Source organism: Eubalaena glacialis, chromosome 6, assembly GCF_028564815.1.
Source record: "Eubalaena glacialis isolate mEubGla1 chromosome 6, mEubGla1.1.hap2.+ XY, whole genome shotgun sequence".
Taxonomy (NCBI): Eukaryota; Metazoa; Chordata; class Mammalia; order Artiodactyla; family Balaenidae; genus Eubalaena; species Eubalaena glacialis.
Window position 1 is genome coordinate 3,460,922 of NC_083721.1, and position 19,607 is coordinate 3,480,528.

General features: G+C 51.5%; 1 protein-coding gene across 2 annotated transcripts; it reads left to right on the plus strand.

Annotated features, from left to right (window-relative positions):
* TMPRSS3 (transmembrane serine protease 3) lies at window positions 1-19,004 on the plus strand. Of its 2 annotated transcripts, XM_061192839.1 has the most exons (13): window positions 1-109; window positions 5,007-5,117; window positions 5,979-6,095; window positions 6,490-6,613; window positions 9,347-9,472; window positions 10,747-10,790; window positions 11,287-11,452; window positions 12,201-12,370; window positions 14,201-14,296; window positions 14,510-14,512; window positions 15,395-15,537; window positions 16,140-16,292; window positions 18,987-19,004. In XM_061192839.1, exons 1-13 carry the CDS (start codon window positions 16-18, stop codon window positions 19,002-19,004), a joined length of 1,365 nt encoding a protein of 454 aa, XP_061048822.1. In that variant the 5' UTR covers window positions 1-15. The 2 variants fall into 2 exon arrangements, with proteins under 2 accessions (XP_061048822.1, XP_061048821.1); XM_061192838.1 differs by lacking the exon at window positions 14,510-14,512.
* Window positions 19,005-19,607: the final 603 nt, after the last annotated feature.

Consider the following 19,607-nt stretch of genomic DNA (forward strand, 5'->3'; position numbering starts at 1 on the left):
CCTGAAATAGTCACCATGGGGGAAAATGACCCACCTGCTGCCGAAGCCCCCTTCTCCTTCAGGTCGCTTTTCGGCCTTGACGATTTGAAAATAAGTCCTGTTGCACCAGGTAGGTGGCACCAGGTATCATTTCTGCCCCACCTCCCCTCCCCCATAGAGATGATCGATGTGGCTGAGTGTTCCCCTGGAGAAATGTCTCCCCAGGAGCCCTCACACCCACAGGCCGCTTCCTCGTGTTTGCAGAATCCTGCAGAGAAGGGGCATTAGGGGGGCCGTCACTTTGTTCAGCCTCTTGCCAACTCCCTGGAGATAGGTGCTGGTATTCTCTGGATGGAGGTTTTCAGAAATCGAGGCTCCAGCTGCCCCTGGGTGTTAGGGGTCAGATCCTGGCCAGGAAATCTCTGAGCCCTCCAGGAATTCCTGACAATCAGTGGTCACCAGCCCCTCCAGAAAACTTAAAATAAGCTGGTTGCCCTAACGATATCAGATGCCTAGATTAAAATTCAACAGCAGGTGACAGAGTTGCTCCTAGCAACTAAAGGAAGGAAAGCTGGTTTTGGAAATGGGTCATAAATGCTTGGAGAAATGGCAGACTTCTTCATGCCTGGATAGGATCTTTTTGGCAAAGACCCTATCAGGACTTGTCACAGGAAGCTGTGGCTCCCTGGTCCCGGCTGCAGTCAGGAAGACTGAGCCCAGGGGCTGGGCAGAGGGACATTTGGGGCCCCTGGCTAGGGTTCCAGAAAGCACGGCATGGGGGCCGCACTAACGATTCCTTTTAAACCACCTGGACAACTGATGTGGACCGATGGGAGGTGGGAGAAGAGGTTTCAAGTAAGGGAAAAGATACACAATTTACAAACGCTTTTCAAAAGTTAGCATCAGTGGAAATGAAAGAAAAAACATCCTGCAGTTACCTAACCACCCAAACTTAGCTAGTTTTTACATCTTCTTTATTCTCTCCATGTCCTTGCCCATAAGTATACACTCACAGGCAGTGCAGATGCAGACAGGAGTTTTTCCATGTGCTTTTTTGTTTTTTAAATGCCCTTTTTTATAGGGTCAGGTAGGTGTGTAATTTACATAGCCATTTTTGTCATCATTTGACATATAATTGTTTCTAATATTTTATAATATAAATCATAACATGAATAGCACTATACATATTCTTTTCTGCTAATTTTTGATCATTTCTTCATGATTAATTCCTAGTCATGGGAAGGAATAAAAACTTTTTTAAATGTTTCTTTTTAAATAAACCAATGCATTGTTTATGATAGAAATTTAGAAAATACAGTTAATCAAAGTTTTTTTAAGATGACCCACAATTTTACTCTTACTCAGAGATAAACCTATTAGCACTTTATGATTTATTTCTTGCCTTTTTCCTATCAACATATCTGTATTTCTCTTTGGAAGTGAAATATGAAGGTAGACCCCAGAGATATTTTGGGTTTGGTTCCAGACCACTGCAATAAGCAAATATTGCAATAAAATGAGTCACACTAATTTTTTAGTTTCCCCATACATATAAAAGTCAAGTTTATTCAACAGCATAGTCTATTCAGTGTGCAATAGACTTATGCCCCAAAACAACATACATACCCTAATTAAAAAATTAAGTTTTAACTTAGTTAAACAATTAACTTCATTGCTAAAAAAATGCTAGCCTTTATCTGACTACACAGTGTTGCTACAAACCTTCAATTTATGAAAACTGCAATATCAGCAAAGCATGATAAAACGAGGTCTGCCTGCACTATTTGTATGATTTTGAAGCTTTTTTTTTTTAACTTAAAAATATCATCTTCATCTTTCCATGACATTAAATAATTAAATAGCCTTTAAGGGTTGGCAAACTATGGCCCCTGGGCCAAATCTGGCCCACTGTCTGTTTTTATAAATAAAGTTTTATTGGAACACAGACATACCCATTTATTCACATTTTGTCTGGCTGCTTTCAGGCCATAGCTGCAGAGTTGAGAAGTTGTGACAGGGACCACTTATGGCCCATAAAGTTTAAAACATTTACTATCGGGTCCTTCACAGAAAAACGTTGCCGACCCCTCTCCTCTATCATTTTAGATATTTCTATACCATTTGTTATTTCACCACCTCCCTTTTGTTGCTCCCTTAGGCTGTTTCTATATGTCCGTGCATGAATATTATCAAGGTCACTCCTTTAAGTGTCCTTTACATAGAGATTTGTGTACATCTATGATGACTTTTTAGGATAAATTCCTAGAAGTGGAATTAATAGGTCAAAAATTCTATCCATTTTTTAGCTTTTTGGTACATATTTCCAATTTGACTGTCAAAAAGTTTACACAATTTATACTCTTATTGACTGTTAAGTGGAGATCCATTTCCTTTCACTTTGGACTGCAGTGGGAATAGTAGTAGTAGTTGTAATAATAACACATTGCAAAGGTGATATGTAATTATGTCTAATTTGTGGTGTTTTTTTCGTTTCTGGAGGGGTTGAAGGTTTTTTGTGTGTGTGCTTGTTTATCATTTGCATTCCTTCTTTGAAGAGATGCTATACCTTTTGCTTTTTATTCCAAGCAAGCCCTCAAAGACAGGGCAAGGAGGAGGGGGTCCACGGTGGGACCACAGGGCACACGGCCAAGGAGCCGTAAAGTGGCAAATGTGAGCTGATACAAAGGTGCTAACTGAAGGACAATCTTTGGATCTACAACTGGGGCTCACTTCCTAAATCTCACTCTTAGATGCAGAACAGCTAGAATGATGAGAAGTCATTCTGGGGTTCCTGCTGAGTTTTAAAGTGTGACTGGAGAACCGGCATCTCAGTAGGGAGAGTGACTGATTGGGGCAGGTTTCCAGAGGCGGGGGAGGTGGAGGGGAGGGGTCCGCTTTGCTGACTCTAAATTGGTCATCCTGAAAGGAACTGGTCTCTGGCCTTGAGATAAAACCACGTTCATTATCCCGAAACCATCCATCCATCCATCCATCCATCCATCCATCCATCCATCCATTCCTTCAATCTACTAACATTTACTGAGGACTGTGGAATGGCCAGTGCTGTTCTAGGTGTTGAGAGTGCAGCCTGGAACAAGCCACCCGCTCCTCCATCCAAGGCTAAACAAGGACCGTGGGGATGGTCCCTCCGCCCCGCTCCACACTCACAGCACAGAGTCTGATGTGCATCTCCTATCCCCCCATTCTTCCCTTTCTGCTCCTGCTTTTTCCTTCTTTATTCTTTTCTCCTTTTCCTCCCATTTCATCTCTTTCTTTTTTCCATTTTTGTTTTCCAATTCACTTCTGTTTTGGGCAACCGGGAAGGGTACTGACCATTTTATAATAGCAGTCTTTATAGCCAGAGGGTGAAGTTGTGGGTTTCCAAAGACAGGCAGGGGGCCTCTTTTTGGCTCTTCCATGGGAGACTCTCGGCCCAGCATCTCCAAGAGCAGGAGAAGAGAGGCCAAGGCAGTCTCCGTCCTGTGTCGTCATGTGAGACCTGGAAAGCTTCCTCCCCTTCCTACATTCTAACCTTCCTAATTATAAGAGAGGACAACTTCAGCAGAGATGTATTTTCAGGACTGATGAGATAATTTGCATGAAATGGCCTGTTCTCCTGAGAGTTAACGTTGCCAGTGGAAATCCTCCTGTTGTCCAGAGAGGCTTGCACTTTTGGGTATCTTAAGCTCTTCACATCTTCTTTTCTACCAAATCAGCCTCATTCTATAGGCAAGAACTGGGAAGGGTCTGGGGCTTTACCCTACTTGCAAGCTAACAAGTCAGCCTGCCCCAGTCCCACGGATGCTGGCAGAAGACACAGCCCTTCCGTCAGACACGTGTACACACAGCACAGGTGGCACGAGCATCCTGTTTGAGTAGGTCACGCTTGCCCGCCAAGTCCCTCGGCAGCAATGTGAAGCAGCCCAGGTGCACACTGTACCCACAGTGGGTCTGCATCACAGCTGAGGAACCCTGAGCTGAGGGGATCCACATCTTTTATAATGGGCTTCAAACAGACCTGCACAAGCTTTGTCCCAAAGGAAGAGGTGGTATTTATTAAGCCAGACAGTAAATAATAACCTGTCCCTTGCTCTGGAGAAAGACACTATCTCTGTCTTCTAAGCCTGTTTGCTCTGCCAGCATCCTCCATGAGATGATCTGGAATAAAGGCCTTCGGTGTCTATGCCCAGGACTGGTGGAGAATGACCTGCACATCATCTGGTGACCCTCTCAGAGATCCCAGCTCTCTCTCTCCTGAAAGCACCCTGTTTGGGTTTTACATGTTGCCTTCCTCTGTAGGAAAACATCCTTGGGAGTTGGGGTTCTACCTCCCATCTGTATTAGTTTCCTAGGGCCACCAAAACATCACAAACTCGGTGAACTAAAACAGCAGAAATCTATTGTCTCTGGAGGCTAGAAGTCTGAGACTAAGGTGATGGCAAGGACTTGCTCCCTCTGACACCTGCAGGGGAATCCTTCCTTGCCTCATCTTAGATGTTGGGGTTTGCTGATAATCACGGGTTCTTTGGCTTGTAGATGAATCACCCCAATCTCTGCCTTCATCTTCACATGGCCTTCTGCCCGTGTCTCTTCACATCATCTTCCCTCTGTGTGTGTCTGTCTCTGTGAATTTCCCCTTTTTATAAGGACACCAGTCATTTTAGATTAAGGCCCACATTAATGACCTTGATTTAACTTGATCACCTCTGTAAAGACTCTATTTCCAAATAAGATGATATTCTGAGTTCTGAGGGTTTGAACATAAACATGTCTCTTGGGGGACACAATTCAACCCATCACACCATCCCCTAACCGAGGACGGATGGAGCTGGGCTGGTGTTGGGGAGCTTGGGGCTCAACTTTTAGAGAATGTGCCCCCGGGTAGGCGGCCATTTCTCTAAGTCAACTCTCTTTGGGCTAGAAAATTCTCTGCACTGAGGGCAGGGGGGATGAATAGCTAAGTTGTTTTATTTCATTCAGATTCGCTGTTCCGTGGCCTTTTGCTCTCCCCGCTTTTTGCTTTCTAGATGCCGACGCGGTGGCTGCCCAGATCCTGTCTCTGCTGCCACTGAAGTTCTTTCCCATCATTGTCATCGGGATAATTGCATTGATATTAGCGCTGGCCATTGGTCTGGGCAGTGAGTACGATCCATTATTTAGTAGGTTCTCAAATACCTGTTCAGGCGTTTAGACTTTCACGGGCTCCCCCCTCACACCAACCTGGGCCCGCCACACAGCCCTAATTACTAAGGCAAACACCCTCTGGGTTTGCTGATTTGAGCTTTATTTGCCTGCAGGATTATGAAGCCGACCTGGGCCCCAGCGGGGGCCTTTGGCTGTGCTGGAGGTTTTGTCACCAAGGAGCCTGCCCAGTTAAAAGTGGCCAAAGGCAGCTGATGAAACTGAACCCACAGGCAGAAGGGGGTGGGAGCTGGTGGAGGAGACAAGGAGGCCATTCATGCCAGGCCAAGCTGGGTTTCAAATAAGGTGCAAGTGGCTTTTGAGAAAGAGAGTCATTTGAATGGTCTCTGATAGGGAACAATTTCGCATTTACTCTTCAAATAGGCGGATCTCAGATCAGTTTAACTCTCCACATGCTCGGCTTTGGGGTCCACAGTTCCCTCACTTCTCGCCCAGGGTCAGAGAAGACAGGAGGTAGATTGGGGGCAAGGGGTCCTCACTCAGGGCTCCTTGCTCAACCGGCTTAGCCAGTCGGCCACAGCCATGCACTTTCTCTCTGGACCTTGAGCCACCAGAGTCTAAGTTCATCTTGAGTTGTGGCTTGAGGTCACTTAGGGAGACACGGTGGGGTGCAGCTGCCCCACCCGCTGGAATCTGGAACAGAAACTGGGCTGAGGGAAACAGGCTGCTGGCAGTGGTGCCGTTTCAACGCAGCTTTCATGACGCTTGGGCAAGCTCAAGGCTGCGTGGCAGGTGCATGGTTGTCAGTGCTGTGCACTGAAGCAGCCCTTCCTCAACCCCCTCCCTCTTTTCCTCAGTCCACTTTGACTGCTCCGGGAAGTACAGGTGTCGGTCGTCTTTTAAGTGTATTGAGCTGACGGCTCGATGCGACGGAGTGTCAGACTGCAAAGACGGGGAAGATGAGTACCGATGTGGTAAGGTCATGCCTTTTCACTGCAGAAGCAGGAGGACGTCAGTACAACCCGACCCTGACCTTCCCCATCTGAGAAATGGGTCCAAGGCAAAGCCTTTGTTAAGTCATGGGATCCAACTGGCATTCACCCCAGGAGACCCTGGGCTGGGTATTAAGGGAGGGCCCTTACATGGAGCTAAAATTGGGTTGGGGAGGCTCCGTAAGCAAGCAGAAGAGAACTCCAAGAGAGCTCAGGGGTCCAGACGATAAGAACTGTGGCCGCCCTGCGTGGGTGGGGCACTGACCAGGGGCAGGTCAGACTCAGCACGGGAGGGTCTAGGCTGGCTGCAGAGAAACTCTGCCGGGTCTCAGGGCCCCTCAGGCCACTAACGACCTGTCTCCTGTGCATTGGCCAGTCCGCGTGAGCGGTCAGAACGCCGCGCTCCAGGTGTTCACGGCTGCCACCTGGAGGACCGTGTGCTCTGAGGACTGGAAGAGTCACCACGCTACCGTTGCCTGTGCCCAGCTGGGGTTTCCAAGGTAATTCAAAGAGTGCCCAGCAGTGGGCAGGACATGAGCAGTGACCACGATGAGGGCAGACAGCTGCCGTTTAGCTGGGCACGCACAAGGCACCTCGACATCCCCATGGCAACCCCGCGATGCCTGACATCACAGGTGTGCAAACCAAGGTCCCAACACGCTAAGTGACTTGCTCAAGGTCACATGGGACCTAGCGTGTTTGGGGACGTCTCAGGCCAGGACCCTAGATGCAAACATTCAATAAAGAGCTTCAGAGCTGAGGACTGAGCCCCCAGTTCCTCAGGCCACAGCTTTTGGGCAGCTTCCCAACACCACCCAGCTTGGTCCCACTTCCCAAGGAGCCCCAGAGAGCCAAGTTCAAAAAGTCAGCAATTTAGTGAATGTCCAGTTATTCAAAACAGTTGATTAGCAACAGGTGGAAGAAAGAAACAGGTAGAAGAAAGAACTATTGCAGTGGAATCTCCACGTTTCAGCGTTCTGTGTTGCCTATGTGACTTTTTGCACTGGGGCGACACATTTTGGCCCTGACGCGGCCCCTTCCTTCAGGCCCCTGGCAGCTGCCGTCTTCCTTGGGTGCCCAGGACTGCACTCCTTCTCCTCTTTGTTCCGGATTCTTGGATTCAAAACCAGCAGGCTCTGAGTACCCACACTCTCCTCAGGAAGTGGGCATCCCTGTTTGCGCCCAAGGAAACGGGCGTTAAAACCTCCACGCTCTGAGCCCAGGGAGCCCTGACTCGCAAATCTGATGCATCACATTCTCAACTCTTTTCTCCAAAGCCAGTGAAACCCACCCTCCAGCCTGTATCCCTGAGATCTGCCTCCTCACCCGTGACAACCTGGATTCAGAAATCAGCTGCACTTCAAGCCCAACGACAACAGCAAAAGCACTCACACAATTGCCTTCAGGAATTATGTAGACTTGACTCCTCTTAGGCAAGGAGGAAGTTTACACACCACACACACACAGACCACATCACACACCACAAACACACACACGCCACAGACACACCACACACCATGCACACACATCACATCACACACACACCAATTACACAGACGCACACACAAACCCCACCACCACGGCTCACAGCTGAAAGCTTCCCTTGGGCATTTTTCCTCCATAGGAGGTGGTTCCTTGGACTCACTAGGGGGCATCCCTTCTTCTTCCCGTCTGCCTCCCCTGCTTCTCCCTCCTGGACCACCTCCCCGCCCTGAATCCTTGGCCTCCCCTCTGTCCTGCAGAAGGACCCAGCGGCCCCTCTCTCCTTCCCCCAACCCTTCCCGGCAGTGCTCAGGCATCTCTGCACCCCAGCCATCTGCTGAGAGGGTCCTTCCTTGCTCCGTCTCAGGGCAAGTCTGGAGGATGCAATTTTCCAGTCTGTCCCCTCAACATTTTCTTCCCTCTGAACTTGCTCTGTTCTTCCCTGTTTCTTCAGTTCTAAGATTTACTTCTGTATCCTTTCTCGTTTATTCTTCCTATTTGTCTCTTGAAAGCCCTCCTTTGATCCCCTCTGCTCTGCAGCATCCTGTATCAGAGGTCTGTGATAAAGAAAAAAAGATAGACTGGCAACTCAGATTGCCTGGGTCCAAATCCCAGCACACATGCAGCCCCGTCACATGACTGAGGCCTCAAAAATAAGGCGAATAATAGCACCAGCTTTAAAGGGTCGCTGTGAGGTTCAGGTGATCTTGGGGCTTCGAACCAGCCTGGACCACAGGGACGCCCTAGAAGAGTCTGTGGTCCTGGTTGTTGTTACCACTGAGACTTTGACAATTTATGGGGCTCCAGGTGCAGCCTTTGGGGTCCCTTTGTGTCACCCCCACCGCCCCACTGGTAGCCCAGCCCACCTGTGTCAGGATCTCCGTCTCGGTAACAGCTGGCTCTTTCATCTGGTGCCTGACGTATCGGCAGGTTGAGCGATACCTGGGGAGGCTGGGAGGGTCATTGCTGCTACCTGGATTACATTTTTCTCAAAACTCAAACCTGGCTGGACTTTGTATACCACGTAGGCTGCCCGCGCCGCCCCCCAGCGTTTACAATCACCTGATGAAATCACGCTTGATAAGCTGGTGAGTTTGCGAGTGAAGCAAGCCAGCGACTCTGTCTTTTGTTCATTGCACGACCTCCCATCTCATAACTCTTTGAATGCCTGATTTGAAAAATATTATGCCCTCTTTTCCATCATTCTCCAGACCTGTCTCCTGACCCTTTAAACACTGGCTTGTCCTGGTGCCCCCGAATCTCTCCGTCTAGGTGCTCATGTCTCTGTAACGGGAGCCCTGCCAGCTCTGGGCAGCCTGGGAAAGTCTTTCATCCCCCCCACCCCCAGCCTATCGTACCTGGGGCGCTCAGCACCCCCACTTTGGTGCTCACCTGAAAACACTCCACCCAATTTTGTGTTCTGTTCCCTCTGAGGCTTGCTTCAGGCCAAGCAAAGGTCAGTTCAGCTGAATGCATCAAGGTGTGTCCACCCAGCTACGTCAGGAAGTGGTCCTCCCTCACATGTGGCTGGAGCCCACGGTGGGTGGATGGGTTGTGGGGACAGGGCTGTCCCAGACTATTCCAGGTCTGGAATGCCTTGCTAAGTTGGCAGAAGGAAGCCATTGATGGTTTGGGGGCACAAAATGACTCCCCTCCCAGTATGATACCTGTATCATTGTGACTTGAGCCCAGGTAGATTTGCTGCAGAGTGAATTCCACACATCAGGTCTGCGTTTCCATTGTGCTTGCAGCTATGTGAGTTCGGACACGCTCAGAGTGGATTCACTCGAGGAGCAGTTCCGAGAGGACTTCGTTTCCATCAATCACCTCTTGCCAGATGACAAAGTGACCACTTTACACCACTCGGTGTACGTGAGGTAAGCGGCCAGGTGGTGCTGTGTCCACTTATGTCCAGTCATCCGCCGGACTTGTGCATGAGGTTGTGTTCTCCAAGTGCAAGGTGCGGGTTTGGCCACTTTGGTTAGATGGGTGGACGCACCAGGCTGGGGTACAAGAACTTAATCCCGAACCAGGCAAATACAGCCCAACAGAGAGAGGGAGGAAGGACGGTAAAGGGGTCCCGTGATGCACATGTCGTAAATGCAGCATTGCACCGTGCACACAGTGGGCGCTGCTGATGTGTTTGGGGAAAGGAAGGGAGGGAGGGAGGAGAAAAAATATTAGAAAGAAAGAAATTAAGAAAGAAACGTATCCTTCTTTACTTACAAAGTACTTTAATGTTCACCATTTGTATTACATGTTTCCACAAAGAAGTCATAAGGAAGGTAAAACGAGGTATCCTTAAGTGACAGTCAGGTACCTGAAGCTTACAGGGGTCACCTGTCTGGTGCACGGAGGTACGTCAGGCTTTCTGAACCCACGTTCCGTATGCTCTTCCTGACTCCTTGGACCAAACCCCAACAGGAGTGCGCTCTGTGCTCCAGGAAACAACTGCCTGTCTGCTTATTGTGTAACTGACAATCGCTCCTGAACCCACATGCAATCTGCAGGGACGGCCCCTCTCTTGGGCCCTACAACCTCAGTCTGGTGACACTAGCTTTTTCTTGCATGATCATGTGACAGGACTGGGGCTCTAAAGGCAGGAAAGTTACAAAGGGATCCCAGGGTGGATTGTAAGATGAGCACCCACCCATGCAGGGGAGAGTGTGTGTCATTTCCCGGGCAATCACATCGCAGCTCTGGATGTGGGGGGGAGGTCTTCTCGGACATGCATGGGTCCCAGGCTGCAAGGACTTTTTGGCAGGAGAGCCTGCCACGCCATCCGATGGACACTGTGTCCAGCAGGGGCCAGTGAAGAACATCGGGGTAAAACTGACATGCAAATGACACCAGTGTATATTTATATAATATAGCTCATTATGCATCTCTTATCATTAGCTACACAAAGCCTAGAAATACTCAACACCCGCTCACACACACCATACCTCACTGTAGTCACGTGTTTTATAATGACTTGTGTGACCTCACTCTCGTGGTGTTTTTTTTTTTATAGACTAAAATTGTAATCTGTACTCAAGAGCAGGGGAGTAAAGTTTATTTTTCTTTTACCCAAGATTTAAGTAAAAAAAAAAAGTGTTCAGTTCACAGGCCTCGGGTATTTATCATTAAGTGCACTCTTTTTCCACTTTAGGGAGGAATGCGCCTCGGGTCGTGTGGTTACCTTGAAGTGCTCAGGTGAGAGTTACAGAAGTGCAGAGAGAATCGGAAGGAAGCCCTGGCTCACAAGCTCCTGTCCCCCCTCCCCGCTCCTCGGACCGCTCTGCTGGCAGCCCCTTCCTCCCAGGGGCCAGGTGGGAACTCTGTGACCGCCATCTGCCAGGTTGGTGAGGAGAGCCCTGGGCGACTTCTCAGCAGCAGACAGGACCACGGCGCACGATGTCCTGTCCTTCCGTGGTGGCTCCAATAGCCTGACTCTCTGTCACCATCTCTTCCCCGCCCCTCCTGCCAGAAAAGTGTGCACGGGCTGCTTAGGGCCCGCCCCCAGCCTGGGCAGGCAGCCTGTGTTCCTGGCAAGGGGGCGCCGTATCTGGCGCTGTGTCCTGACGGGCTTTTCCCACTGCACCCCTACAACAGCCTGCTTGTCCCACGCCGCAGGTGACCTGCCCCCCCCATCCCTCACCCTGTGCTCCCACCAAAGCTCCCGCCCCTGACCCTCCCTCTCCCTCTGCAGTCTGTGGTCTGAGGACGGGCTCCAGCCCACGCATTGTGGGTGGCAACGTGTCCTTGCTGGCGCAGTGGCCCTGGCAGGCCAGCCTGCAGTTCCAGGGCTACCACTTGTGCGGAGGGTCCGTCATCACCCCCGTGTGGGTCGTCACTGCTGCCCACTGTGTTTATGAGTGAGTTCTCCTGACCTTTTTGCGGGGGGTCCTCATCTTCTGCAGACCCCCATCCCAGTGCGGGCCATGTTGGGACAGGGCTAATTTGGGTGGTCGACAGCAGGGCAGGTCCAGAAAGCAGAAAAACAGACCGGATGGTCACAAAGTAATGTCCACGTGGTGGGACACCTTCCTTCTTCACTGTGGATCCAGCTCCATCAGCTGGGTGAGACTGGTGACCCAGGGCTCATTTTAAGGACCTCTGGCCTGCAGCTCTTACAGAAAAGAGAGAAAGAAGAGGGAGGAAGCTCTCACAGGAGGGAACCCAGCAATGTAAAGGCCCTAGGCCTCCCCGTAGCTCATCACAGTGGACCATGCTGTGGCCAAGAGGGAGAGGGATGGTGCAGGGTGGGCAGGGGTCTCCCCAGAGCCACCCCCCTTGAGTCTCTCTCAAGGGGTGTGGCATGGAAGAAAACCACAGAAAATACTTCCAAACACAGTGGCAATGGTCCCCGTTATTTCCACCTCCTTCTATTTCGGTTTCTGTTGGAGAACAGACCCTGATGGACCCTCACAGGGAGCAAAGTTCAGCTCACTTCTCAAATGCCCAGAGGTGCAAAGAGCAAGGCCTGTCTAGGAGATGCATAGGGTGGGTCTGTGCTTCTGCAGGGCTTGGTGGGGGGGACGTCTGCTGGCATCTCCTTGGCACTGGCTCTTGGGACACCTGAGGGGTCCGTGGGTTAACGTGCTTGGGGCTTTCTCATTTTAGTCTCTACCTCCCCAAGTCATGGACCATCCAGGTGGGCCTCGTTTCCCTGCTGGACAGTCCAGCCCCCTCCCATCTGGTGGAAAAAATCATCTACCACAGCAAGTACAAGCCAAAGAGGTTGGGCAATGACATCGCCCTCATGAAGCTGGCCGGGCCTGTCACTTTCAACGGTACGTCTGGGTCTCTGTCACTCTGTTGCTATCCTTTGTTTCCAGAGAATTTGAATTGCTTGTTGAAGCATGTTGATGAAGGCTGCCTTACAATCTCTGCCAGATAATTCCAATATGTTATTCATTTCCATGTTGGCTTCAGTTGACCATCTCTTTGCATTAAAGTTGTGATTTTCCTGGTTCTTGGTATGATAAGAAATTTTCAATCATATTCTGGACATTTGGGCCATCGTGTTAGGAGACATACATCTTCAATTTTAGCAGACGGTCACCCTGTTCAGGTTCACTATGCAGGTCCTGGCCTGCTTTTGTGGGCTGTAGTTCTGATGATTATTTGATTTCAGAGCCTTTGTGGTTCTACTTTGGTCAACTTGGTTTGGCTGGGGCCACTGGGGCCCTCACTTGTGCTACTTTCTTTCTGCTGGTGCCACCTGGAGATTAAAGCGACTTCTCCAGGCCAGACCACCTGGTGCCTGTGGGTGGTAGAAGGGGGTCTCAGGCCATGGGAACAAAGAGCTTTTTCTTGTTTCGTGCTTATTGTGGTGAGGTCCCCACCCACCTGCTTGGTGTCTCTACCTTGGCTGAGAAAGAGAGGGCCTCCCAGGCCAGCCAGCTGGTTGTGGTGGGATCTTCCCTGAAACCCTTTCTTTACAAGTTAGAAGACACTGGGAATCTCCAGCTCCTGGAAATACTCAGAAACGTTCTCTCCCAACTAGCTGCTGAGTTCAGAGGCTCTGTTTCTCCACAGAAATGTCAAGTCCTGACTCCCGGAGGTTTCAAAAACACCAGAAAAGCCACACAGGATAGAACTTTTCAAGATGTTGCACATGCAACAAAGCATATGAACCTACTCCGAAATAAGTAAAAGCCCCCTTCTGCTTCCCAAGGATTAGAGCAGCTCAGAGAGCAGCAGAGTATAATAAACAAGGCCCCTTGTTGGAGCAGAATCCTGGCTCAGGACCAGCAGCAGGTTGGACCTGGCAGAATCAACAGGGTGTTTATCACACAGCACACAGAATTCTCTACGCATCACACCTGGAAACAAATATTTCTAGAGAAACAAAGAGAAATTGTAAAGGTGGTGTTTGTTTGTTAATTATGATTAATGACCCTTGGGTATAAAAAAGGAGGTGCCAACACTTGCACTTTGACAAAAATTAAAATGAGTGCCCTTATCCCTTCTCTACCTTTCCATTATTGTCCTACCCCAAAAGCTTAACGTGTCTCAGAATGCAGTCACGTGAAGGTCCCGTGACAGTCTTTGGTGGAGAGCTTACGTGACACAGCCCACGTGGGCAGGCAGGCTCGTCGCCTCCAGATGTGTCAGGAGGGATGGGAACATTCACGCAGTGTTGGTCCATAAAGCAGCGTGCCCATGGTCTAGAACAAGAGCAGGCAGACTATGGTCTATGGGCTGAATCTGACCCTTTGCCTACTTTTGTACATAAAGTTTTATTGGCCCATTTGGCCTGGCCCATTTGTTCACCACTGCCCGTGGCTGCTTTCATGCTACTGTGACAGAGGTGAGGGTTGAAACAGAGACCACGTGGCCTGCCAAGCCTAAAATATAAACTATTTGGCCTTCTATAGAAAATATGCTGACACCTGGTCTAGACTCCCTCATGTTGCCACGGTCTAGGGTTGTCTTAAAGTTTCAGGGCTCTGGTGGACGAGGGGTCCCTGCTCTGAGCAAATAGCTTCCAAGCGACCAGGGACCTGGCCTTTCTCTGGGAGCCGGCTTGAGCTGCCGGAGCGGTAGGCACTGAGAAGACGGTTTTCTCAGACCACAGCTGCCACGGGCTTGAAAGCTCTTGTTTCCTCTCCAAACAGAGATGATCCAGCCAGTCTGTCTGCCCAACTCTGAAGAGCACTTTCCTGATGGGAAAATGTGCTGGACGTCAGGCTGGGGGGCCACAGAGGATGGAGGTCAGTGTTCTGAAATCAAGATTCTGAGTCCAGGGTGCCTAGAACCGAGAGGGCTGTGGGCCTGCTCCCCAGGCTCCCAGTGCAATGTCCCCGCCCACGTGTCCTGGTCGGGGTGTAGCGCAGACCCCCAGCCAGCCACTGAGACATGAGAGGAATGGGAGGCGGGTGTGCCCTGTGGTGAGCCTGTAAGACATGAAGGTCACAGTTTACAAGCAGGTGAAGTTAGAGGGTGTCGATCCGTTCAGGTGGGTGGCGAGGCTGACCCACCGCAGATGTGTTAGTTTCTTGTCACTGCTGTAACAAATGACCCCAAATGTAGTGGCTTAAAGCAACGCACGTGTATTACCTTACAGTTACGGGGGTCGGAAGTCATAAATCAGTGTGTCAGGAGGGCTGCCATCCTCCCGGAGGCTCTGGGGGAGGATCCGTTCCCACGTGTTCCAGCCTCTAGGGCCCCTGCATCCCTTGCTTCTGCCCTCACCTCCACCTTCAAGCCAGCAGCACAGCATCTTCCAGTCTCTCTCCCCTCTGACCTCTGCTTCTTCTATCATCACATCTCCTTCTCTGACCCTTTGAAGGACCCTTGTGATTACACTTAAGGTCCACCCAGAGAGCCCGGCATCGTGTCCCCATCTCAAGGTCTTATCACATCTGCAAAGTCCCTTTTGGAAGGTGACACGGTCCCTGGTTCCAGGGGTTGGGATGTGGATGCCTTTGGGAGTACAAGTTTCTGCTGACCACCCCCAGGTTCCACCCCAAAGCTGTGAGTGGGACCTTTGCGTGCCTCAGTTTCCCTGCTGTCACCTGGGTTATTTTGGGAACTAAACAGACTGGTGTAGGTCAAGTGCTTGGCCCAGGACAGGCTCTGGCGGGGCGGGGGGGGTCCCTGTTGGCTACAGTTGCCTCCCCTCCTCCCACATTGGTGACCTTAGGGAAGTGAGTGGCCCTAACATGAAGCAGCGGGGTCCCCCAGCCCACTCCCCAGGGGGCAGAGCTCTAAGGCTGTCCACCTCCAGGCTTCCTCGCCCCCACGCAGGCCCCCTGAGTTCTCGGTGGGGGCCCCCTGCACCACACGGACCGCCCCCTGCTCTGACCCAGGCGATGCCTCCCCGGTCCTCAACCATGCGGCTGTGCCTCTGATCTCCAACAAGATCTGCAACCACAGGGACGTGTACGGCGGCATCATCTCCCCCTCCATGCTCTGTGCTGGCTACCTGAAAGGCGGTGTGGACAGCTGCCAGGTAGGGGCCCCCGGTGACCTCTGGGGGCCACGCTGCAGGCAAGGCGAGGCTCTGCTGTGGCGACCCAGCCTGCGGGAGAGGCCACCACCAGCATGTCCCTGTGACTGACTGAAAAGCAAATTTACAGGGCGTGGGAAGAAGTTTGCTCAGGATATCAGTGTTTACCCAGCGCTCCCCTCTGCCTGGGTGCTGGGCAGTGGGAGGGGTCTCGGAGTTTGCAGAGGGACCAAAGGGGCAGAGGGCAGGTGGGAACCAGTGAATCCAGTCTGCAAAGCTACAGTGGGCGAGACTCCAACACCGCCTGGTCCAGCCAAAGCCCCTGGCCAGGCAGACCCTCCCTCTGCTTCCCCAGCTGCCTTGACCTTCGTGGGTTCAGGGTCCCGAGATCTGGCAGGGAGACGGCTGGAGGGGGACCGTCCCCAAAGGATAAGGACCCCACTATTAGGAGTGCACGTCAGTTCCAGAAGGGCTGGGGGGTGAATGCAGAGCCATCTTCGTGCTGTATTTTGTGATACAGTGAAGGGGGGGATCCTGCCACCAGGACAAGGGACACACCATGGCAGTGCCTGTTGTGCACCCTTTGCTCTTTCCTTGTCATCTAGGGAGACAGCGGGGGGCCCCTGGTGTGTCAAGAGAGGAGGGTGTGGAAGTTGGTGGGAGCCACGAGCTTTGGCATTGGCTGTGCCGAGGTGAACAAGCCCGGAGTCTACACCCGCATCACCTCCTTCCTGGACTGGATCCACGAGCAGATGGAGGTGGGTGCAGCGCTGCCCCTGCCCTGGAATCGCGTGCTGGTGCCCGTCAGTCATGCCACCTCTAGCCTCCCTTCCGTGGGACCCCAGTCCTGCTGTCCGGAGCCCGGAAGTGACCGATTCGTTATCGATTTGTCAAGCAATGACTTCGTGCTCCTGGGTGTAAGACTGAGCATGGCTAATCCCACAGACAATGCCCTGGCGGGGTGGGCATGGCGGGTGGGCACACACAGGGCGAGTATTGCTGGGATGTGAAGGAAATGTGCTTCCACCAACTGGGTAAAGGAGGAGGGGCAGCCGAGGAAGAGCCCTGGGGGATGGGAACCAGTCAGGTGGGCACGTGTGGGTGTGGAGACAGGTGGGGGACGGTCTGGACTGGAGGCCCCCAATGCCCACTGGGGAGTTTGGACCTTGCCAGGAGCCAGGGTGTGATGGAGAGTCTCCAATCAGGAGGGGTCTGGGCGCTTCTGTGCCTTGGGGGGGCCTCCCTGTGGGCGGTCGGGGGTGGTTCTGGAGGAGGGAGATGGGTCAGTGAGGCTGGCTTGGCAGGACCAGGGTGGGCAGGGGGAGCCCTGGTGATGGCGGGAGGAAGAATGGGACGCCCAGGGACAAGGAATGCCCCAGCCTACTCCAGGCCCCAGCGCAATGGCTTGGAAGACAGAGGGAGACACCCACCTAGGGAGCAGGAGCCTGGACAGCCCAGCCTTCCACCCCATGGGCGCGCAGCAAATGTTTGCGGACTTGATCATGGGCTCTGAATCCCACATCAGGCCTTGGACCAATTTCAAAGAACTTTTTTTTTGGTGTATTTTGTTGTTGTTGTTTTTGTTGGTTTTTTTTTGAGGCAAAATTGACACAGAGTGAAACTGACCATTCTGAAGTGAAAATCTGGGGGCATTTAGCCCATTCATGATGTTGGGCTGCTGCCGTCTCTACCTAGTTTCAGAATATTTTCATTTCCTGGAAATAAGACTTCATTAAGCAGTCACTCCCTGTTCCCTGTCCCCCGGCCTCCAGTGACCAGTAATCGGCTTTCTGTCCTGGTAGATCAAGACCTTTAAAATGCTCCTTTTAATTTAAAGCATTTGGCTAAGAAGGACCAAACTCCTCAAGTGCCTTGGTGTTAATTTCACACTTCTTCCTCTTTGAATATTTGCCTTAAATCAGGAGCTACGAGCAGGGCTGAGGCCCCAAGACTGGGACTGGGCCTGGCTGGAATTCCAGCCCTGCTGTCGTATAGCTGTGTGTCCTCTGCAGGTACATAGTGCCAGCCCATTGCAGGGCAAGGCTAGGAGATAGGCCTGCCGGGGACTTCTGCTGGGGCTCATTTTGCTGTTAGCTGACTGCCTGGCCCAGCGCTGAGGGCTGTGCAATGCTCTTCAGCACAAAATTCAGCCCAAATTCCTCACCCCCTCAGAAAACAGACGCTTGAAAGAGCAGCCTCCTTGCTGCGGTGGCTGCAGACAGCCCGTGAGCAGGATTGAGAGGGGTGAGGGTCATGTGGGCCGGGGTGGGGGTGGGGTATCACGTGGGCATAGGGAGTGGAGGACCCTCCGCATTCGCCCAGGGAGCCTCGGAGGTGCAGCTCCACGACGCTGCTCCCAGGGTCAGAGGGTCCATGTGACCAGGCTTGCTGCAGGGGTAGGTTGAAGAAACCCTGCCCAGTCCTGAGCTGTTGGACAGGACCAGGTTCCAAAATCAGTCTGGGAGGTTCTGACAGAGGGGTCCTGACATCTCAGCCCATTTCCCCCCAGCACCGCCCTGGCTGTTGGGCCCTAGGACCATCCCCATATCAGAGGTGAGGGGACCCACATAAGCCCCCTGCCGAGGCTAATGAGGGCAGAGCGTGAGTCTAACCAGCTCCGTGAGCCCAGCCCCGCACGCTGCAAAGCCCAGTGATGGATCTCCAAGCCGGGGTGCAGAGCACTCCCCATGGCTGCTCGCTAGCATTGAGGGTCCAGAGGGTCTGATCGGACGCCCTGGCAATTCTGATGCAGGGGTCTCCAGGGCACACTCTGAGGACGTGGGAGGATTTTAGAAAGGGTTCCTCCTCCTCCCAGAGCTGGAGAAGCAGGCTCTTCTGGATAGGTGGACGGCTCCCCTGAGGCCTGGGAGAGCATCTCAGCCACGGCAGCCTCTGGCATCTGAAGGCCTGTGTGAATCACGCCTCTCTTCAAATGTCTCTGGGACGACCCAGAAGAGGCTTCCCTCCCATGAGAGTTTTCCAGCGGACCTGCATTTTTAGTTGTTTCTTTTGAACATTGATGTGAGGGCCTTCCAATAGGTCTCACATCTCGAGGGGAATCACCCCATTTTTTAGCTGATGCTAAAGCTTGCTGCATCACCTTCATTTTCATCCAGTCGTTTTCTCTCTCTGCTGGGAGCTTAAAACAAAATTGTTGCAACTCAAAGAGAGACACAGGAACACTGATACTAAGGGCTGGAAACAATGGAAAAGTCTCAGGTTGATGACGGAGACGGCGGGGGTGTGGCAGGTTGGAGGTGTGGCACAGGGAAGGGGAGCTATTTCACATTTACCTGGGATCCGCATGGAGCAGAAGCCAAGCCAACTTCGTCCCCATCAATCGTGGACTGCTGAAGCTCCACTCAGGGTAAAATCAGGTGCTCACTCCATCTTAATACTGGAGAGATGGCTTGAAGCGCTGAAAAAGATAATGCCTATGTTTTCATTTCTAGAGGGACCTGAAAACTTGAAGAGAAAGAGGCAGGTTACCACCTTGAGTTCCTGTCAAGATGGAGACATCCCTGTCCTTCCATGGATTCTAACAGCAGAGCCAAAAAAGGAGCATCTTTTCATTCCTCTACATCTAGAGCAATTTTCTTCTATCACCTCTAACAAGCCAGAGGGGCATTGGACTAAAATGACCCTGAACCTCCTTTCTGATCTTCAATAAGAACAGAAGCAGGAACGCCTCCGAAGTGCTACATTTTCCTCGTCCATCTGGTTTCCTCCCCTGCAAAGCGATCCACACCTTAGCCCCTCAACAAAGACACGGCAGCCTGGACCCGCAGGAGTGCAGTCAGTGTAGATGCAGCTGTCTGCACCTTTCTATCCGGGCACCAGAACCTAACCAATTTTCTACCAGGATCTCCTTTGACACATGGGAATTTAACTTAAGATTATAGTTTGAGGTTTATTTCTAGTATTTTTTGTAGCCTTTGGTGCTTGATGTATCATTGTCCCTTGCTTCCAGAGGACGTACCCTTTCTTAGCGCATTCATCACTCCGAGCTTGTCTGAATGAATCCTGACTGCTCGTATAAGCTTAATTCAAAAGGCTCAATTAATTTGATCTCT

Bases quoted from the DNA above. Each gene is read 5' to 3' on its own strand.
- TMPRSS3 (XM_061192839.1), top strand. From the start codon at position 16: ATGGGGGAAAATGACCCACCTGCTGCCGAAGCCCCCTTCTCCTTCAGG. The intron at 9,473-10,746 runs GTAAGCGGCCAG...TTTCCACTTTAG, and splicing joins CACCACTCGGTGTACGTGAG to GGAGGAATGCGCCTCGGGTC. The intron at 11,453-12,200 runs GTGAGTTCTCCT...TTCTCATTTTAG, and splicing joins GCTGCCCACTGTGTTTATGA to TCTCTACCTCCCCAAGTCAT.